This window comes from Chionomys nivalis, chromosome 9, assembly GCF_950005125.1.
Source record: "Chionomys nivalis chromosome 9, mChiNiv1.1, whole genome shotgun sequence".
Taxonomy (NCBI): Eukaryota; Metazoa; Chordata; class Mammalia; order Rodentia; family Cricetidae; genus Chionomys; species Chionomys nivalis.
The window spans coordinates 45,855,012-45,876,155 of NC_080094.1; the positions used below are offsets into that span (position 1 = coordinate 45,855,012).

The 21,144-nt window shown below is 40.4% G+C and overlaps 1 protein-coding gene across 1 annotated transcript in view; it reads right to left on the reverse strand.

Annotated features, from left to right (window-relative positions):
- Positions 1-5,082: 5,082 nt before the first annotated feature.
- The window catches only part of Zc3h6 (zinc finger CCCH-type containing 6), a 60,194-nt gene continuing 44,132 nt past the window's right edge, over positions 5,083-21,144 (reverse strand). Inside the window, exons 8-12 of the mRNA XM_057780926.1 lie at positions 19,163-19,272; positions 17,129-17,382; positions 14,983-15,485; positions 11,627-11,866; positions 5,083-11,160 (exon numbers count right to left, since the gene is read on the reverse strand). Of these exons, the coding sequence (XP_057636909.1) occupies positions 9,707-11,160; positions 11,627-11,866; positions 14,983-15,485; positions 17,129-17,382; positions 19,163-19,272 (2,561 nt within the window). The 3' untranslated portion in view covers positions 5,083-9,706. The remainder of the gene's footprint in view (positions 11,161-11,626; positions 11,867-14,982; positions 15,486-17,128; positions 17,383-19,162; positions 19,273-21,144) is intronic.

Genomic DNA, 21,144 nt, shown 5'->3' on the forward strand with positions numbered 1-21,144 from the left:
GGAAACTCAGCAGGGAATGCTCCAGTCTACATGTGATACAGACAGCGGAATTTTAAAAAGGCACACAGACAGAAAACGAATGTGAATGCACTTGAAGAGACCCATGCCTTTTGTTTCTTGTTTGTCCCATCCATTCTTTCGCTCTGTTCTGCTCATTCTGTTTTTTAAACCACTTTATTAATTCACATACCATAGTATTCATACATCTAAATTATATCTTCAGTGGTTTTTAATGCTCACAGATTTATCAACACAGTCAGTTTAGCTAATCCCTTTGGTAGTCTTTTCTTTTGCCCTAGCCTAGTAGCTGTTAATTACTTTCTGTATTTATTTGTATTTAATTAATGCTTTAAATTTCATTTTACATTCCATCCACAATTCTCCGCACCCCCCCATTGCCTCTCCTCCAGCCCATCCCCCACCCACTCCTCCTCAGGAGTAAGGGTTCCCATGGGAAGTCAACAAAGTCTGCCTGGTGCTTGGTGTGGATCTCTGCATCTGGTTCCATCAGTTGCTGGATGAAGGCTCCATGATGACAGTTGGGGTATTCACCAGTCTGATTACAGGGGAAGGCCAGTTCGGGAACCCTCTCTACTATTGCTAGGAGTCTTAGCTGGGGGTCATCCTGTGGGTTCCTGGGAGTTTCCCTAGCACCAGGTTTACCCCTCTTTCATCCCTCTCCCTCCTCGACCTTTTTTTTTTTTTTTTAAAGATTTTCCTAGATGGGACACTTCCTATAAATAGGATAATATAAGCGGTTCTTTGTGACTGGCTTACATTGCTTAGCATAAATTTTCAAAGTCCATTTATATTGGTACTTCATTTCTTCCTGCCATTTTTATTGTATGGGCATACCACACCTTACTTACCTATTGACCAATGGCTGGACATTTGGGTTCTTTCCAAGTTTAACTATTCTGAGTAAAACTCGCATTGAGCTTATTGGAATGGTGTTGTGGATAATACTTCTGCATTACTCTCTTTTCTGTCAAATATATAATTATGTCACATCTCTCAGTTTCTATACAGTTCATCTGTTTTCCCTCCCATTATTATGGCTAGTGATTCATTAATTTTATTAAACTTCTCAAACAACCGTATTTTGGTTCTGTAGATTTTCTTATATTTCTGTTTTTATGTCCTACCTCACTCATAGCTGTTTAAGGCAGAAGAATAAACCTTGTTACCTCGCTGCAACTGGAGAAGAAGTCCTGTGGGGCGGCTTGATGTGTGGGCAAAGTGAGTGAAGGGCCGAGGCTAGGCAGGAGGAAAGTCCTCAACCATCACACCCACCCGTAGACCCTACGTCCCGGAAATGATCACCTGCTGCGATAGTGGCACCGATGTTCTGGGAGTGACCAACTATTTCCTGTCAGGATTTGAGGGCTGTCCCACGGGATGGAATATGTGCCTGGCATTGCAAACCTGGTCAAAACTTTTATGTCTATGTGGGTCACAGGTCCTATAGTGAACATACTACTGATGTTTTGCCAACTTGTAGCTAAGCTGCCTTATTCGTGTTTGCACCCATAGACTAGTGCAGTTCTTAGCCATGGTTAGAGAGGCCTATCTCAGCAATGGGCAATGGTCAAAGCAGGGACTCATAGCTAGCTAAAGTATTGGAAATGAGTGCTTGGTCCTAAGGGGAACATCTGTGTCACCTTCTCTGAGGCCCAAGGAACATCAAGCAAGATGGGGTAGGACTATGGGAACCAAGCATGGGGAAAATATGGCGGGGCGTTGAGCACGCGTTCTGAATATGACACAGCAATCACACCAATTCCGCAAGCCAGCTGACCAGTGAACTCCAGGGATTCTCCTGCCTCGTTCTCCCCAGTGTTAGGATTATGGGTGTGTGCCATCGTGCCTTGTTTTTCATATGGGTGCTGTGGACCTGAACTCAAGTTCCCATTGCCTGTACAGCAAATATTGGGCCAACTCCCCAGTCCCTCCATTGTTTTTGAGCAAAGGAATTTGCATCTTGTAGATGTGGCATGTGATACTCAGTTAAAGCCTGAATGACACTGTTCATACAGAAGAGGCACCAAGACTAGACTATGTTGGCTCTCAATGAAGCAGTTTCTGGTGATTAGATTGATTGCTCAACAATTAAATCTAGTAATCCTGTAGATTCCCATAAGGCAATGAGCACTTGATCAGTGAACAGACTAAGAGAGAAACCAGAAACCATTTTACTGTCATGTTCCCTGACCATGAAGGGTTGCTGAGCATCTCCTGCTGCAATGAGATCCCATTTTGACCCCAATGAGTTCCTGCAGTTGATTTTCTAGCAACCTGTCAGATTCACATATTCTAGGCATAGTCAACCTACAGCCCGTGTGCTGCGCGTATCCCAGGGTGTTGAAGCACACAAGACTATACAGGAAATATACAGCTGACAGACCAATAGACTAATCCACAGGAAGTGTATACGTACATGTCCACATGGAATAACCCGTTTTGTAGAGCTGTAGAAACACTTGTCTTTTGAAAAAGTCATTGTTGTAATGGTAAAAATAAAACAGCACCATTCCCTGAGGGGTCTGTGAGCCTTGAGGGGCAGTGGGTCCCAGGTAGGTCAGCCGGTCCAACGAGGAGTCAAGGCAGGTGAAGGACAGAGACAGAAAGGCATGCCATGCAGAGAAAGTGGGTATTTATTTAGTGGGTTATGGAAGGGAAGAGGAAAGAGGAGAGGGAGAGAGAGAAGGCAGACAAGGAGAAAGACAGAGAAAGAGAGGGAGAGAGAGAGAGAGAGAGAGAGAGAGAGAAACAGAGGGGGGAGCAGGGAAGAAGAGAGGAGAAGGGAAGCTACCTCTTTGGGAGAGAGATGGAAAAAGAAGGAGTTCAGGCTGGAAGTGGAAGACAGGGGAGGGAGTGGTCAGGGCTTGTCTCTTAAAGGAACAGGACAGACCATTACAGTTATCATGTCTGTAAAAGCCTTGTGAAGCCACAATTATCCCTTCAAAATGGGATTCATTCCCAAAGCACCTCAGCAGTGTAACTTCTCCTGCACAGGCAATAAAATGACCTTTCCATTCCCCACACCATGAGACCTTAGAGCGATAACATTCACTCTTAGTTCTAACAGCCAAGTTTACATAGAGTCAATCCCACAGAATTACCTAACAGACCACATAAAATTTCTATAGAAGACAGGCACTGAGCAGGAAGGCAGCACACCCTGCTCTTATCAGACAGACAGGCCAGGGTGTGAGTGAAGTCCAGGTTCAGAGACATTTAGTAACTTTATCTAATGGTTTGGGGTGTCAGGTACTGCCCCTTGGGTGCTGGCTCTTTCCTGGGTGGTATCACCTGTTCCAGAGTGCTGCTTTGTCAGGGTCTACCTTTTTTGTGTGATTTTGATATGTATATTATCATTGTCCTTCCCTATGGGATTTTCCAACTATGTCTGTAAAAACTAGAACCTCATTGGAGATCACCCCTTCTTCTCCTCACTGTTTCTTCGTGCAGCGGTAACATTGATTTACTTTGTTTACCCTCAGATCCAGTTAGCCAGTTTTTTCTGGCCATAGCAAATCTTTCTGGGTCCTGAGATTTAATGGGCTTAACCCCAAAATAAACCTCGATTACCAGGGTAACTATGAATGCCGCCCAAACAAAACCATCAACTTTTTTTTTTTTTTTTTCTTTTTGGTTTTTCGAGACAGGGTTTCTCTGTAGCTTTGGTGCCTCCCCTGGAACTAGCTCTTGTAGACCAGGCTGGCCTCGAACTCCCAAAGATCCGCCTGCCTCTGCCTCATGAGTGCTGGGATTAAAGGTGTGTGCCACCACCGTCCGGCTCAAAACCATCAACCTTAACGTGCCATTATGTCTTTTTAGATAGCTGCCCAGTGCAAACTCTGTAGGTGATGTCACCACATCAGAAGAATGCACACACCTGAATGTAAGAGGGTTCCTAGAATGAAGACAGCTGGGAACAGGGCCTTACGCTACTAGTCTGTAGTTAGATAAGGCATAATTTCCCTGAACAAAGGGTTTGCTGAAGGACAGTGTTCCCTTTTTAGGAAGCCTTGGGATGATCCCTTGCCTCGAAATGCTGAAATTAGAGCAAAACAGCACACTTCCAGATGCGCACATTAGAAATGCTTTTAAATTCAGATAATACAGAAAAAATACTCCAGACACTTGCAACAGTGCCACTGCTGAGAATGCCAGTTAGAAATTCTACTAGTAAATTAAAACAACAACAAACAACAAAAAACAATGTAATCTGCTTTTTCACAAGTGATTTGTTAGCTCTTAGTGTTATAGTTATCAATTCAGCAAAGCACACCCTTGCTGTGTTCTCTGAACAGATTAGCAATGCAGTTGTTCCAGTAAATTGGTATATATAAACTTTCCAAGTCAAAATAGAAGAATTACCCAAAAATCTAACATACAATTTTGGGAAATAAAATAATCACACTGGAAGCGTCAAACAAAACACTTCATCCTGAGTAAGTATAACCCAGATTTCAGCCCAGACAGATGGTGTGAGTGGATCTGATAGCAAACATCACCAAGTCTAGATGCCTCGGGCACAGGCCATCAAAGGCCCTGCCTTATGCAAGCACCGAAGCCCTGTGGAATCCTAACCTTGGATCTATGCTAAGCACCTTTCTGAGTGAGGTGGCTGGGGCATAAGCAATGTAAAAATGTTTTAAATTTTGTCAAGTCAATATACAAATGACTACTCCTTGACTTCTATTTTTAGTTACAAGGCAGTATACTTTTTTTTTTTTTTTTGAAAAACTCTTCTATCTTAACTTCCCTCCTAAGCACCTGGAGGGTGACCATGCTCTCCTTTGTGTTGACTTTAAAAGCATGCAAAATAAGACAGGGCATCACTGACAACGCCAAGGCACGATGGCACCGGGGATCCAGGGAAAAATTGTTTCTGTTTAAAAATCTGGCCTCTAAGTGTTTATTTCTTTATAATAAATTATTATGGATAAAACCTCTTTGACAAGATACTGCCATTGTTATGATTTTTTTTTATTGCAGTAAAGAGACACCATGACCATGGCAACTCTTATAAAAAACATTTAATTGAGGGGGCTTGCTTACAGTTTCAGAGGTTCAGTCCATCATCGCCATGACGGGGAGCATGGCGGCATGCAGGCAGACATGGTACTGAAGAGAGCTGAGAGTCCACATCGTGCAGGCAACAGGAAATCGACTGGCACACGGGGCAGTATCCTGAGCATAGGAAGCCCCACTTCCTCCAACAAGGAATCGACTGGCACAGGGGCAGTGTCCTGAGCATACGAAGCCCCACTTCCTCCAAGGCCATTCCCACTCCAGCAAAGCCACACCTCCAAATAGTGTCATTCCACCATGAGATTATGGGGGCCAGTTACATTCAAAGTACACTAACGAAATGCAAGTTTTAATATTCCTTCCAGCCTTAATATTCTTAAAGATACTTAAATCCATAGCGAAGGGCTGGAAAGTGGAGCTCAGTGGCAGCTCTTGCCTGGTATAAAATCAACAGTGAGTCAAGCGGATGGGGACTGATCACTTGAAATGCTGATACTAATAATACATTAGAGTATTTTCATTCTTTCTAATACATTTTACATTTAAAACATGAACAACTCATGAATAAACAGTGTGGTCACATGCCCACCTGAGCCAGTATCTCTGCTGTTTCTAAGAACCAGTGGCTTTTATACTGAATAGATGTCCACCCCACCCTCACATACTGTTTCAGAGACATACAACACGGCCCAGCAGCAGAGTGGTTGACATCCATCAACGTCAATCATGTATGAATTGGGCAGATCAGATCCTCATGACAAACTACAAATCTATACACCTACCTCTAGGGTAGAAAAGGTCTGTATTTCTTACACACTGCCATTTGAAGACTTGCTAGCCTGGTGGGCTAGTATCCTCGGAAACAACATCTCAGGTAATTCTCTTATGATTTCAGTGCAAATCTAAAGCTTCATAAAATCGGCAAACCACACAGGTCACGCCTAGTTGTTCTGGAACAACCTGGAATAACTTAATAACCCCGATAGGAATGTAGGGATTGTGTCTCCGATATACAGAGAGCAATTTTATATTTACAAATATGCTATAAAAACAATCCCCTCCCTACCTCAAACCTAGAAATAGTTGAAATTATTTATATATCACAGATAAGAAACTAGATGTTGACATAAAGCTCAGAAGTCAATTCAGAACAAAAAAGTGAATTCCTTTGTCCTTAGACGTTGAGACCTTCAAAAGTTCTCTGTCCTTCCAGCCCCATAGCTATTCAGTTGAAATAAGACTTAGCTACTCAACTGTTCTCTCACTCTTGAAGTAAATAGGACTAGCAGGAGCATCAAGGTCTGGAAAACTAAGGCAAGTTAAAACCCAAAACCTGAAGCACATATCATCACATAATGTGGCTCTTTTTACTGCAGCCCAGTTCTGGGGTTTCAGGTACAGGGTGGGAAACATGGAGGTTCCATACAGAAATGGGGTCAAGTACCTAAGAGTGAAACAAACCATTTCAACATCTGATTTGTTTTCAAAGTTCAGAATAAAGTTCTAACCAAGATACAGGAAAATAGTTGACATATCTAAATTCTTATGATCAGCTGCTATTCCTATTTTATGGCCTGATTCGTACTCTATCCAACCAAGGTAAATGGGTATGAATTCTGAGACCCAGCAGGAAGGTTCAATGCATCACAACAGAAGAGACTATGCAGTCTTCCAGAACCAGCCTATTTCTGTTGTCTGGAAATGTGAAGCTTCTAAGAGCAGGGCAGAACTTACTTTCACTGTGATATTATACACCAAATTCCACGAATTCTGAAAACACCAGCTCCATCAGCTGCTTCTCTGTTGCTGTGATGAGACCCCATGACCAAGGTAACATACAGAAGAAGGAGCTTATCCTGCCTTGTGGTTCCAGAAGCATGAGTCCAACCCGGCAGGGAGGCATTAGAGCAGGTGGGCACCGCTGCAGAAGTCAGAACTTGAGAGGTCACATCTTCAAAGCATGAGATGGGCAAATTGGAAGTAGGTGAGTCTTTTTCACTCTCAAAGCCAGCCACAAGAGACAAACTTCCTCCAACAAGACCACATAGCCCAAACCTCCTCAAACAGCAGCTCCAGCTGGGTCCATGAATTCACATATCTAAGTCCATGGGGAAAGTTGTTTTTAAACCCAATGCAACCCACTTTAAAGAAGGGCTTACTCACTGGGAGAAGCAGGCATTTGTTACACTTTTTGGGAGATAGTAATAAAGGGGGATTAAGCAAGTCTATGTTGACGGGCTCCGTACAATACACCGTAATCGAGTATCTCAATCCCAAAGACTTGTATATATTAAAAGCCCCATTTTAAACAAAAAATACTTTCATATAAACTGTATTGTCAAACCTGCAACTAAGATTAAATTTGCTTGTAAAATAGTCTTTAGGGCACTAGCTGATATAATAGACATCCATGAATGAGTATGGTGGTTTAAATAGTAATGGCCCCCATGGGCTTATATATTTGAATTCTTAGTCATCAGGGAGTGGGGCCATTTGAGAAGGATTAGGAGATGTGGTCTTGTTGGAGGAAGGGTGTCACTGGGAGCAGGCTTCGAGGTTCCAAAAGCCCATGCTGAGCCCACTTCCTTCTCTTGGCCTGCAGACAAGGATGTATCTCTTAGCTGTTGTTCCAGCACCTTGAGTGCTGCCATGCTGATACTGACAAGGGACTAAACCTCTGAAATTGTAAGCAAGTCCCGGGCTAAATGTTTTATTTTGTTAAGAGAAGCCTTGGTCACAGTGTCTCTTTACAACAACAGAACAGTAACTGAGACAATGAAATGAGTAAACAAATATTCCATTATTGGAATTAATAACTTTTAAATCCTACTTTTAAATTATCCATTTAATTTTCTTTTCAGAAATTTAAAAAAGAGAGCTTTCGTTAAGAGTTTCATGTTTAACAAGCCAAATTATCTTTTTCTGTATATTTAGAATCATTACTTAATTCAACAATAAGGATAAATGCATGAGTGGAACTAAAGATTTGTTGCGATTTTTGATTCACTAAAATTTAGATATTTTACTGATTTTTAAAAAAATTCCAATAAAAGGAAATCGTACTACTTTGGGATACATTTTTTTGGTCAGTTTTAACTACTTTATTGACTTTTCAATTAACAGTAAAGTTCGTTTGAACAGTAAGTTAGAAAATGGTTTCTATGGTGGCTTTAAACAGTATCTTTAATCCTACCCTGTTATCCAGAGCCATTTTTAGGCAACAAATAGAAACAAAAACCTTTGCTGTGAACTGTGAAAACTGCTTCGGTGGGTGCTCTCTTTAACTAAGCACTGGAGTTATTACCCCCTTTGTCTCATAAAAACTTCCCCTTTACAAGTGATTTACTGCAGGCACCCCAGCAAACACTGCCATACACCAGCAGTTCAAGAGACCATGCCAGTGTAGCATTGTGAGTTATGAGTCAGATCATGAAACACAGGTGTCATTGTCTATACTCATCAACAAATATACAAAAATGAATACAAGTTACTTGTCATAAAATACAATTTCTAATCAATTTAAATTTCTAAGCTATGAGAACATTAAATAATTAGAACACAGGTGACCTCTGCTATAGAACCAGTCATGTGAGATCTAAAAGATTGTTTATTGGTACCCTATACAATGGAATATATCTGCCATCTCAGTGGAAGTTTTTGCTATGCAAGAAAAAATATAGAAACTAGACATTTAAAACATTATCAGCTTAATAATTACTACGGTCTCACTTTGAAAATTGTTAAAAATTGCCAGTCATAATGAACACAATTATTGCAGTTACATCATTTGAAAGAGATAAAAATTATGTAGCTAAAGACCAAACACTGAAATACATACATTATTATCACAATGTGACACAGCAATAAACTCATAACTATTTAATATGAAAAATTAAATTTTAAAAGTTCTGTTACAGAACCTGGGATTTTTTTTACTGTAGCAAAACATTTATTTCCTTCAGCTTCTATGATACAGTGTACAATAAAATACTTTTAAAAGATACAACATTCAAGTGCTTCATGTACACAATCAGTGTTGCCAATGCTAATGAAGTGATGCCCTTAAAGACGAGCTGAGCTAAATATGGTTTTAAATGTTTTCACCTTGCATTTTACTTAGCAGTTGGCTTTACAAACTAATCAGTTTTGTGCTGGCAGAGAGGATCCTAGTTAAAATACTGATTTTCAAAATTAATGTATATCATATTGCTTGAAACTAAACAACCATATAAAAGTGTTAGTTGTTAACCTAAACATTGATTATGAAAGACAACTGGCATTTACTTGGGCTGAGTGTTGAGTTCATGATAGTTTACTTACTTACAAGTAAAAAAGTACTTTTACTAGTTGGGTGGTGGTGGTGGTACACGCCTTTAATCCCAGGACAGGTTCCAAAGCAACACAGAAACCATGTCTCAAAAACCAAAAAGAAAAAAAAATACTTTTACTAACGCTAACATGATATGTATTTCTATACTACAGTCTCTTGAAGTTATAAAAATATTATATAAAATACCACAGACTTTAGAGGATATAAGTTCATGTGGTTCTGATACTAGCAGCTGAAAAATGCTTATAATTTAAAAAATAAATAAACTATAGAGGTAAACCAGTTACAAACAGCAGAGAACTGTGAGAGGGTGGCAACAGCTTAATTACACAACAGCTAACAAAATGGTGACGCAGTTGGATCAAATGTCTTAAAAACCTCTCTCAGAGACTTGTCATCCTCTGGGGCTGGGCTTCCCTGTCCTGACTCTCTGGCCTGCCTTGGGTCACTGTATGGAGGTCTAATTAAGCCTGTTAAGGCCTGAATAGGAAGACTGTGCAGAGCGGGAACCTGGACCTTATCAGCACTCCCCAGAGTATCTGCCTGCATGTCAACTGGCCTCTCAACAGGGACTTCCATGTCTGCAGGAGATTTCTGTAGGATCACTTCTCCAGGGGAAGGGTCATTTTTATCACTATTTTTTAAACCACTTGTTTCCTGGTTCTCTGAATTTTCTTCTGAAGAAATGGCTGCTAGCTCTGATGAAGATGATGAACCCTTCTCCCTGGGATCATACAAACTAATGCCACTAAGAACTGAACTTGAAGTTCCTAGTGGAAGGCCAGCTGAAGAAGACAGTTTGGGGGCATATGGAGGAAGAGCCACAAGACCAGCATTGGTAGGTAATGCTGTTGAAGGCTGGGACAAAGTAGGGTTTGATCTGGCTAAGTTTGGGGCACTCTTTGATACATGTGAGTCCTTTATAGCCACTTGATGTGACTCTGTATTGGGCAGTCTGTGAAGCCTAGGGTCAAAATTCTTTTGCAGCCTAGGGTCTCCTAATTTACCTCCTGAACTATGTAAATCTGCACACTGTTCTAAGTAGCCCTCTCTCTGTGTTAGATTCATTTTGGCTTTGGCTGCTGATTTTGGATCAAGGGACAGGGCACTTTGATGGTCACTTTTTGTATTCCATAACCTACTGAGCCTCTGGTCAGCTATAAGTGGAGGCAGAGGTAAATTGATTGAAGATACTGGATCAGGTTTAGGTAAAGGTACTGGGAGTAAGTCTTCTGGAGCCCATACGATGTGTTTTGCAAAGTTGGGTTTGGTTAGGATAATGTCCATTTTAATGTGACTGAATTGTCTTAACTGTGACCTTGGATCCTGGAGTACTACTCCAGGTGAAGAATCCAAAGGTATTAAGAAGGCTTTTTCTCTCAGTTCTCGTTCTGTATCTTCATCATCATCATCTCTTCTTTTGGGTTTGCGATTTGTACCAGCATTTGCCCGATGTAAATCACACTTTGCTCCACTAGCAGAAGAGCCTCCAGGACCACTTCCATTCCCTCTTAATTTCCTGGGGTCCCACGCAAGTCTAAGATCCACTGGGACAGACTCATGAGGCTTCCTAATGTCTTGCCTTGGGACAGTCCGAAGCCTAGGGTCAACCACCTGACTTCCTTTCCTCTTCTCTTTAGCAAGTCTCGGATCAGTAGGAATGCCAAGCTCTGGGGGTGGGTGCTGCTGACTTCTTAGAGTTCCTGTTTGTTTCTGTAATGTTCTCAATATTGACCTGACACCACTTCCTTCTTCCTCTTCACTGCTGGAGTACCAGTTGACTGTATCATCTAAACAAAGACAGAAGCTTGTGGTCAAAAACAAAGCATTCATATGTGACCTTAATTAAGACTAAAAGCAATACTATTTCTGAACTTAGTATAGTCACTAAAGAGATCCCCCCAACCTACTTGGCTACATGTACTCTTGCCTCTGAACAATAGTACAGATTTCTCCACTCACAGTAACAAACAGATTTAGACAGTCTATTTCTATTCAAGTGTATTCTCAATGTTTAGGAAGAGCTGATCCTGCATGAACTGGTTTTAGGGACACGCACAGTAAGGCAAACTGTGACTTTCAAGTAAACTTTTAGGAAGACTATTCTATCTGCCATCTTTTTTATGCTTGTGTATAAATATAACCTTTGCAACTGCTATTTAAAGTCTGTCACTGAAGACAGGAACAGTTATAAGATGAGGGCTACAAGGTAAACTGGAAGGTGATGGTGCAGAGGAACTCATTTTCACATCTAACCTATTAAACCTTCTTCCTTGCTTGATGTTCTATGAGGCTGGGTGCCAGCTGCTTCTTCTTCTTGGTATCTCTGAGCCAATCGGATGAAAAGAGCTCTCTGCACTGCAGGAGGGAGCCCTGAGGCAGGCAGAGGGCAGTGACCTGTCAAATTGCTGCTGGTGTCAGGCCCACTCCCAAGGTTAGATGAGTCATGGGCAGTGGGAGGCTGCTGGGGTGCAAATTCTTCAGGCCACATCTCATCTACAGAACAAAAGAAGAGACACTGTGAGCTCAAACTCCACCAAAGTGTAAGAGACTGAATCTCTTCTAATTACCACATTGAATTCTTAAGTTGTATAATTAAATATTTAAAAATGTCTAAACTCTATTGTTTTAAATTGATGTGGGATGTCCTTCTGTATATGTGCTGCTTTTATGAATTGATGAATAAAGCTTTTTTGGCCAATGGCTTAGCAGAGTGAAGCCAGGCAGGAAATTTGAACAGAGATATATAGAGAGAGTAGGTGGAGTCAAGGAGATGCCATGTAGCTGCTGAAGGAAACAGATGCCCAGAACCTTTACTGGAAGGCCACAGCCTTGTGGCGATATACAGATTAATAGAAATGGATTAATTCAAGATGTAAGAGCTCTCTAGAAATACGCCTGAGTCATTGGCCAAGCAGTGTTGTCATTAATATTGTTTCTGTGTGATTATTCGGATTTGGGCAGCCAGGAATGAATGAGCCGTCACCGACAACAAATGGCACGCCAACATAGACTGATTACGTCCACATAAAACCTAAGAGAGCTTGGGAAGAGATTCTAGACACAAAAGAACAGAGATAAACACAGTTTCTTGGTAGCAGCATTTTCTTGGGTGGGCTCTGTTTGCTGGCTGCAAGCAGAGATGCTGCTCCTTTAAGAAGGCTTCCTGGTTCATACTGGCAGCACAAACAGATGTGGCTCTTTCAGGAGGTCCTGCTATGGAACATTTAAATGGGGTTTGTGAGCAGCATGTTACAAATTGCTTAATGGTGACACAGACTCGCTGCGTCCCTGAAGCTGGGGCAGTGAACATACCTCTGCCATGTTGGACTGGTTGGAGAAAACAGGCAGGGTTGTAGAGTTGGTCCTAACCACATCCACTTAACATTAAAAAAAAAAAGCACTCCTAGTCAGAAAATGATTACAGATATGCAATAAAGACAGATTCAGATGAACAAGACTTCTGAATGGGTCACAGTATTAGATAAAAGTACATAGGCTTGGGAGAGAGAAGAAAAAGTATAGATAGTTACAAAAAGAAATAGGTTTAAAAAATAAAACTAAGTCTTTAAAGAGACATCAAAAGTAACATAAAAGATTACAGATAGTCATAGATTAAAGGAGTAAAGAAAAATAAACCATATAAAGATGGAATATACACAGAGAGTCTGGATTATGTATATTATTATGTTTTCTTTGAATTTTTTTAACTGTAGAGAGACATTTGATTCTGGGGGCTGCTAAGCTAAATCAACATATATGTTATAAAAGTATCTTAACTTCAAAATTTGAGTCTAAGGATGGAAAAGAGGGTCTGCTTTTTAAAAAAATATTTATTTATTTACTTATTATGTATACAATATTCTCTCTGCGTGTATGCCTGCAGGCCAGAAGAGGGCACCAGACCTCATTACAGATGGTTGTAAGCCATCATGTGGTTGCCGGGAATTGAACTCAGGACCTTTGGAAGAGTAGGCAATGCTCTTAACAGCTGAGCCATCTCTCCAGTCCTGAGGTTCTGCTTTTATTTCCATAGAAACCTGTGGATTCCCTCTAGGCTAAGGTGGTTTGATGGAAAAATACCCCCCGGAAAGTTCTCTGTGAACCCTAAAAATACTTCACTCAACAAAAAGCAGGAAACCATTTGGAGAAAACTACATCCAAATTCCCAAAATGATTGTTTATAAATGTTTGTTTTCATTTAAAGGGGAATATAATATAGATATAAGTACTTTACATTTGTATGGACTTTGGTGTATTAATACAAATTTAAGGTCAATTTAGTTATATGTATATTTCTATTCTTATTTAAGGTATTGTGCCTGTACAGATCATTTAACTGCCAGGTATTCTGCAGGACAGAAGAAAGTGACTGACAAACTGCCAATAAAGGCAGAACAGATCTTCAAATTTCCCGCTTCACGGAAAAGTCTGCTGAATGCTATGGGCCTGTAGGCTGAAGATGGATGCCCCAATGGTACAGAAGAACTGTGGGTGACTATCCAGGCAGTAAGATGTCTAAGTCAGTTCTAGAATTTTGGAAGTTGCTTGACTGCCCTTCCTGTTTACTTAAGTAATATTATTTCCTTCTGGGGTCTTTGATGGAGTGTGAAGAAAAATAGTTTTAATTATACTTTTCTTTAGTTATGATAAAGGATAAATTAAATATAAAACTTTAGATTCACAAAAAATTTAACTATAATTCTTGCTTGATAACAGTTTTGTATATATAATTTTACTATGTTAAAGTTAAAGCTTTTCTTTTTAATTAGTCAGGAAAGGGGAGATAATATAGATGTCCTTCTGTATATGTGTTGCTTTTATTGGTTGATGAATAAAGCTGTTTTGGCCAATGGCTTAGCAGAGCGAAGCCAGCTGGGAAATCCAAACAGAGATATATAGAGAAAGTAGGTGAAGTCAAGGAGACACCATGCAGCTGCCAAAGGAGATAGATGCCCAGAACCTTTACCAGTAAGCCACAGATTAACAGAAATGGGTTAATTCGAGATGTAAAAGCTAACTAGAAATATTCCTGAGTCATTGGCCAAGCAGTGTTGTCTTTTTTTTTTTTTTTTTTTTTTTTGGTTTTTTCGAGACAGGGTTTCTCTGTGGTTTTGGAACCTGTCCTGGAACTAGCTCTTGTAGACCAGGCTGGTCTCGAACTCACAGAGATCCGCCTGCCTCTACCTCCCGAGTGCTGGGATTAAAGGCGTGCGCCACCACCACCACCCAGCTCCAAGCAGTGTTGTCATTAATATAGTTTCTATGTGATTATTTGGGTCTTGGCAGCTGGGATCAAACAAGCAGTCTCTGCCTACATTAAATTCTGTATTCTTTTTTTTTCCATCTTTTTTTTATTATTGAAAAAATTTCCGCCTCCTCCCCGCTTCCCACATCCCTCCCCCTCCCTCCCCTAAATTCTGTATTCTTAAATATTATCAGAAATTTTGCTGCATCAGAAGTTAGCTAAAGTTTTGTTCCTATAGTTTTGAAGAAATTGAAAACATTTGAAGGTTTCAATTTCATCAATTTTACTTAACTTAAAAATGCATGTTTTTAATGAAAAGCAAGTCTTAACATTTTAAATTGGAAATTAGTTGCCTTCGACTTACCAGCACAGTTATCAGGGGGTTGAAAACTATGTGCAGCATGCTGTGAGTAGTAGTCCTCGTAAACCTCGGCTGGGACTTGCGGGGATGCGGAGTCTGTGCTAGGCTGCATCTCTCCAGGCATTTGCTGGTACAGTGAGGCTGGAGAGCAGTGGTTCTCTCTAGGGACTTTCATCGCAGGTCCTGGAAAGCCTGGGGAATGATAAGCTCTACCAGAGGCTGGTAGTACGTCCAACTGAGTAAGCCCTCCAGCTTGACTATGAGAGCTTACAGTTTCAGGTGGACCAGGTGGCAAAGGTGCACTCTCGTGCACTGGTGGACCAGGAGGTCCCACACATGGGTGATGTCCAGGGGAGCCTGGACGCCTCACAGGACTATCACAACCTTGAGGCACATTAGGTCCCGGATCTGGACTTGACTCAGAATTGTACATGTGCTGTGGACAGGGACTGCCTTCCTGAAACTGTGGTCCTGGTGGTGAGGCACTGCTGTAAAATGCTGGTGGTCTGTAGAAAAAACAAAACAAAATAAAAAACAAAAAGCAGTATTTCTCAGTTCAAAGCAAAGAGACAAACAAAAATGTTATTATCCTAAATAGATAATAGTTAAGGATGATCTTTTATGTTCAATTAGAATCCTGTGTATTTAAGAGATTACTTAAAAACATACATCTCTTGCTTTTATTTAGACATGGTTCTCTTAATTGCTATTCACTGCCAGCTGTTTGGAAAATACAGAAAACAGCAAATATAAATAAAGTCATTTGAAACCAAGTACTAGAAGACTCTTCTGTTTTTCTGGATATATACAAACTTGTCTACAATCAAATTAAAATCTTATTATCTCTACATATAGCTCTGATCATGATTTCCAATGGAAGCTTATTATGTTGATGGCATACAAAAGATTTCATTTTTAATGCTGACTTTATCATTTCTAATAGTTTTGTCAGTTTATTTTTTGGTTTTGCTGAGAGAAATTGCCAAGTGATGAGTCTCCCACTGCAATTCTAATTTAACATATTTATATCTTTCATTTACTTCATTGAATATGATATATAATATTGGCAAAATGGTGGGTATTCCTATCCTTTTAAAATCTGAGGCAAACTCTCACTCTATGGCCCATAGCGGCCCTAGACATATAATCCTTCTACTTCAGTCTCCTGTCCTAGTCTGTTTTCTATCACTGTGATAAACACTGCGACCAAAGCAACCTGGGGAAGACAGGGTTTACATCACTTTACAGCTCAGACCATCATGAAGAGAAGCTGGGCAGGAACTCAAGGGAATGAAACAGCCCATGGAGGAACACTGCCTTCTACTGGTTTGCTCCCATAGCTTCTTCAGCCTGCTTTCAACCCAGGTCTACCTGCCCTAGAATGGTATCACCCTCATGGGCCATATTCTCCCAAACAATCAAGCAAATGCCCCTCCAGTCTTGCCTACAGGCCAATGTGATGAAGGCATCTTCCCTAAGGTTTCCTGTTCCAGACGACTCCAGCTTGTGTCAAGCTGACCGAAACAGCACACCTCTCAACGCCCAAGTTCTGACATCACGAGCACATCTACCACCATGTCTGGTTTTCTCCTTAACTTTAACTCTTACTGGCTCATGTTAGTTGTGATATTTACTCTAGTTTCTTGTTCCTCATCTGCTGAGGTACCATCACCTCTCCGGGCATTCAGGATTAAAGAATAATAAATAGCAAGGGCCTGGGTATACGTTCACTAAAAGACAGGAATCAGGACTGAAATGGCCTTGCTAGAAAATGAAAACTGGATGCGGCCTACCCAGAGTCTTTCCTAATACCTTAAAAACATTATTTTCAGATAGAGCCAAATATAGGAGGCAGCGTATCAGCCATTTAAAAATGTAAGCTCCTAAGTAAGTAGAAGGAATGTCAAATCCATCCTGCCAATGCTAGCATACAGCAAAGCTCCTAAAGTTGTGTAAAACCCACGAGGAAATCACTGGGGGCAGGAAAGAAGGGTAAGGGTATAGAGAAAGGGGAAGCAGCAACCCCAAACCAGGCTAGGTAACTGCTGCTCTGCCTAGGTTTAACCATGTGAATGACCTGGAATGCTCTTTGGTATCTTAATGTTGAGCTTTAGGGGAGAATGCTGCCATACTGGTGGTGTTAACTTACTTCTTCCCAATTTTATGTGCTAAATCCACAGTAGGTTTTACGACTATTTCAAAAAGAGATGGAATTTTCTTCATATCATCAGAAAGATCTGTCTCAAAATCGTCTTCAGGATCAGAAAAGGGTAAGTGCTCTGATGGGGTTGGCAGAAGCCCGACTCCTGGGGGTGGTTTGGGGAGAGGAGTTATGCCACGCTTTCTAAGTTCTTCTAATTCTCTTTCGTCTTCATTTGTAAGTTCTTCATCAGCATTCAACACCTAGACAATTGCAGAGGTTAGTTCCTCAGAACAAGCTTTCCTCCTCACATTGAAAATGAAAGACCTCAGTAAGCTACTTTCGTTAAAAGAAAAAAAAATTAAAATTAACATTAAAGTTTAAGTGGATCAGAGATGAGTAATTATTTTCAATACACAGAATGAGGTTCAAAGCTGTTTAAAGGAGTCAAACAGAGAAGGTAATTTAGTCTGGAACCTCTCTAGTTTTTGCACATGCCACAGACAGACAGACAGATACACACACACATTCTTGTAACAATACACTTGGAAGCCTAGCTACTTTACCTGCATGTACTATACATACATACCCCTCTCCAAATAACGTACCTAGCAACCTCAGAATTCCCTAGGATCCCCACCTGCTTGGCTACACATACTCTCATTTCTGAACAACAGTACAGATTTCTCCACTACAAGTAAAAATCAAATTTCGACATCTTTTATTCAAGTATACTCTCAATGTTTAATATGAAAAACAGAAGGGCTGGTCCTGCATCAACTGGTTTTATGTGCATGCACAATAAGGTATGTATTTAAAGTAGACTTTAGGGGTAACTTATTTACCCTCTTATTTAAGCACATTTTGCATAATTGGATATATATGTGATTAAAATCAGATTGTATTATGGGAAGAGACATGAACAATAAAAACTTATTATTTTTTTCTAAATATATTTATTTATTTATTATGTATCCAATATTCTGTCTGTATACCTGCAGGCCAGAAGAGGGCACCAGACCTCATTACAGATGGTTGTGAGCCACCATGTGGTTGCTGGGAATTGAACTCAGGACCTTTGGAAGAGCAGGCAATGCTCTTAACCTCTGAGCCATCTCTCCAGCCCTAAAAAATTATTATATGACCTAAACTACTAAGCAAAATAGAGAAGTAGGGATTGGAGCAATGACCTAGTGGTTAAGAACATTGACTGCTCCTCCAAAGAATCCAGGTTCAGTTCCCTATGGATGCAGCTCAAAACCATCTGTAACTCTAGTTCCAGGAGATCTGACACAATTTCCTGGCCTTCAATGACATCAGGCACATCTATGGTACACACACATGCATGTATGTAAAACACTCATAAAATAAGAAGATAATAATAATTTTTTAAAATAGAGAACTACATGCTACATTCTTCTTCTTCTTGAACCCCACTCATGTGCCCACTGTCAGTCCTGAAAAATGCCCACTCTAATCCAACTTTGCTCCAAAGAAAATTATCTTGCTACTTTGGCAACTTTGTATGAACACTTATTTTCTTTTTCCCTTTTTAATCAAGCAATTTATTTATTCTTTTCTCATATATTACATCCCAACCGCAGTTTCCCCTCCCTCCTTTCCTCTGGTCCCCTCCCCTTCTCCCCCAGATCCACCTGTCCTCTGTTTCGCTTCAGAAAAGAGCAGGCCTAGCAGGGATATTATTCAAACATGATGTAACAAGTTACAGTAAGACTAGAGCCCTTATTTTCAATCTTTAAATAAAGGCCAAGATTCTCGAACTCTTGATCCCTAGTAAGTCTGGAGTATTATTGTTCAAAGTAAATTACTTCTTTTAGTATCAGAATAGGGATCAGATTAAAATATTCTCAAATTTCTAGACCAATAATTCTATTTTCCACCAAACTATATTACTAGAACGAAACCTACAGGATGTTCCTCAATTTCTTAGCAACTTTATAAAATATTCTTTATAAGGTCTGATTTAAGTAAAATCTGAGGGAAGATCTAACAAATAATCAACAGTGCACAAGCACAACTCACTTTGTCCAAAAGTTTCTTTGTCTCTTTAGTCAGATCATCATGGGAAAACTTGCAGTTGTCTCCTTGGTAGCACTTTGCTCCACTATGATAAAACTTGCAAGGAAATTCACGTAAACAAAAGCATTAAGGAACAGACCAAGTACGAGCAAGGATAACTGTGTGTGTGCAGACCTGTGCATGCACATGTGCACATACACGTGTCTGTATACACGGAGGGCAGAGATCAACACTGAGTGTCTATCACTCTCAACCTTAATTTTTAAGACAGTTTGTCACTGAACCTGGAACTCACCATTCAGCTACACTGGCTGGCCAGTGACCTCTAGGGATTTGTCTGTCTCCATCTACCACCCAACACTATGTACACATGCCACTGCACCCAACTTTGACATGGGTGCTAGAGATCTGAACTCAGCTCCCCATGTTTGAATAGCAAGCATTCTCCGGAGCCATCATCCCAGGCCCAAGGCAGAGTCTTTTTCCTTTGAAAAACTGTTATAAAGATGATTCACTTCCAGATATTTGCTATATAACATTGTACCTACAATTAACACTTACATGTTATACCTTCTTAAAAATTGTTAAGAGAAGGCTGGAGAGATGTCTCAGAGACTAAGAGCACTGGCTGCTCTTCCAGAGGTCCTGAGTTCAAGTCCCAGCAACCACATGGTGTCTCACAACCATCTATGATGAGATCTGGTGCCCTCTTTAGGTGTGCAGGCATACATGCAGGCAGAATACAGTATACACAATAAATAAATAAACCTTAAAAAGAATTGTTGAGAATATATCTCATATTAAGTCTTCTTACCACAATAAAAAAATGCTAAATCAATACAACTTTGTTAGTATTTGCTATACTGAAGAACCTATAATCATGTCTAATAATGTATTATAGATCAATATTTTAATAATTTAGAAACATTAAAAATGTTAAATTCTTATTCTACAAATACAAATGCAGTTTTTTCCATTTTTATTAGTTCTTTGAAAATTACATTCAGAATGTTTTGATAATATTCACTATTTAACTCCCCTCAGATATACTCCCTTCTCTATCCTCCCAACTTTGTACCCCCCAAAACTAAAACCATCAAGTCTAATTTGTGCTATCCATATATTCTTAGGAGTGTGACCTACAGGAGCACAGTCGACCTACCAAAAGCAATACTTAAAAAAAAAAAAAAAAAAAGCTAATAGCTCCCCAGCTGGGGTGGGACTTCCTGTCAACATCCCCTCTCCATGCTTGAATTATTGTTCTTGAGTCTGCTCATCTTGTGCTCGATGTCACACCTGTTCTGAGTTCATACATGCAACAGCCCTGCTATGTCTGGAAAACACCGTTCCCCGTAGTCGTCCACTGCCTTTGGCTCTTAATATAGTTCTGTGTTATGGAATGACCTTTTCGTATACTGCAAAGATGTGTTTTTGCCAAGGCACCATTTTTTTTCCCTAAGGCAAGGTTTCTCTGTAGCTTTGGAGCCTGCCCTGGAACTAGTTCTTGTAGACCAGGCTGGCCTCAAACTCACAGAGATCCGTCTGCCTCTGCCTGCCAAGTACTGAGATTAAAGGTATGCGCCACCACTGCCAGGCTGCCAAGGAGCCTTCTTAATGGTTTAATGAAAAGCTAACTGGCATTAGCTAGGCAGGAGGTATAGGTAGGACAGCCAGATAAAGGACGCTGGGAAGAAAAAAGGTGGAGACTGCATGAGAAGCAGTGAGCAGTATGAACACTATGGAGATGAAGGAATATGAAGCATGATTAATAAAAACTCAGAGACAGAAACTGGGGTTCAACCTAAAGTTCAGAAACGCAAAATAGCTGACCACTTTTCTTACCTTTACCTCAGTCCAAAATTGGTGATCCTGCTTCCAGAAATCTTAAATGAGACTGTGTCTGTGAGCTGTCTCCTCCAGTATTTAAAGCTCTGCAGGGCTAGGATTAAAGGCGTGCACCACTAGGATTAAAGGCATGCACCACC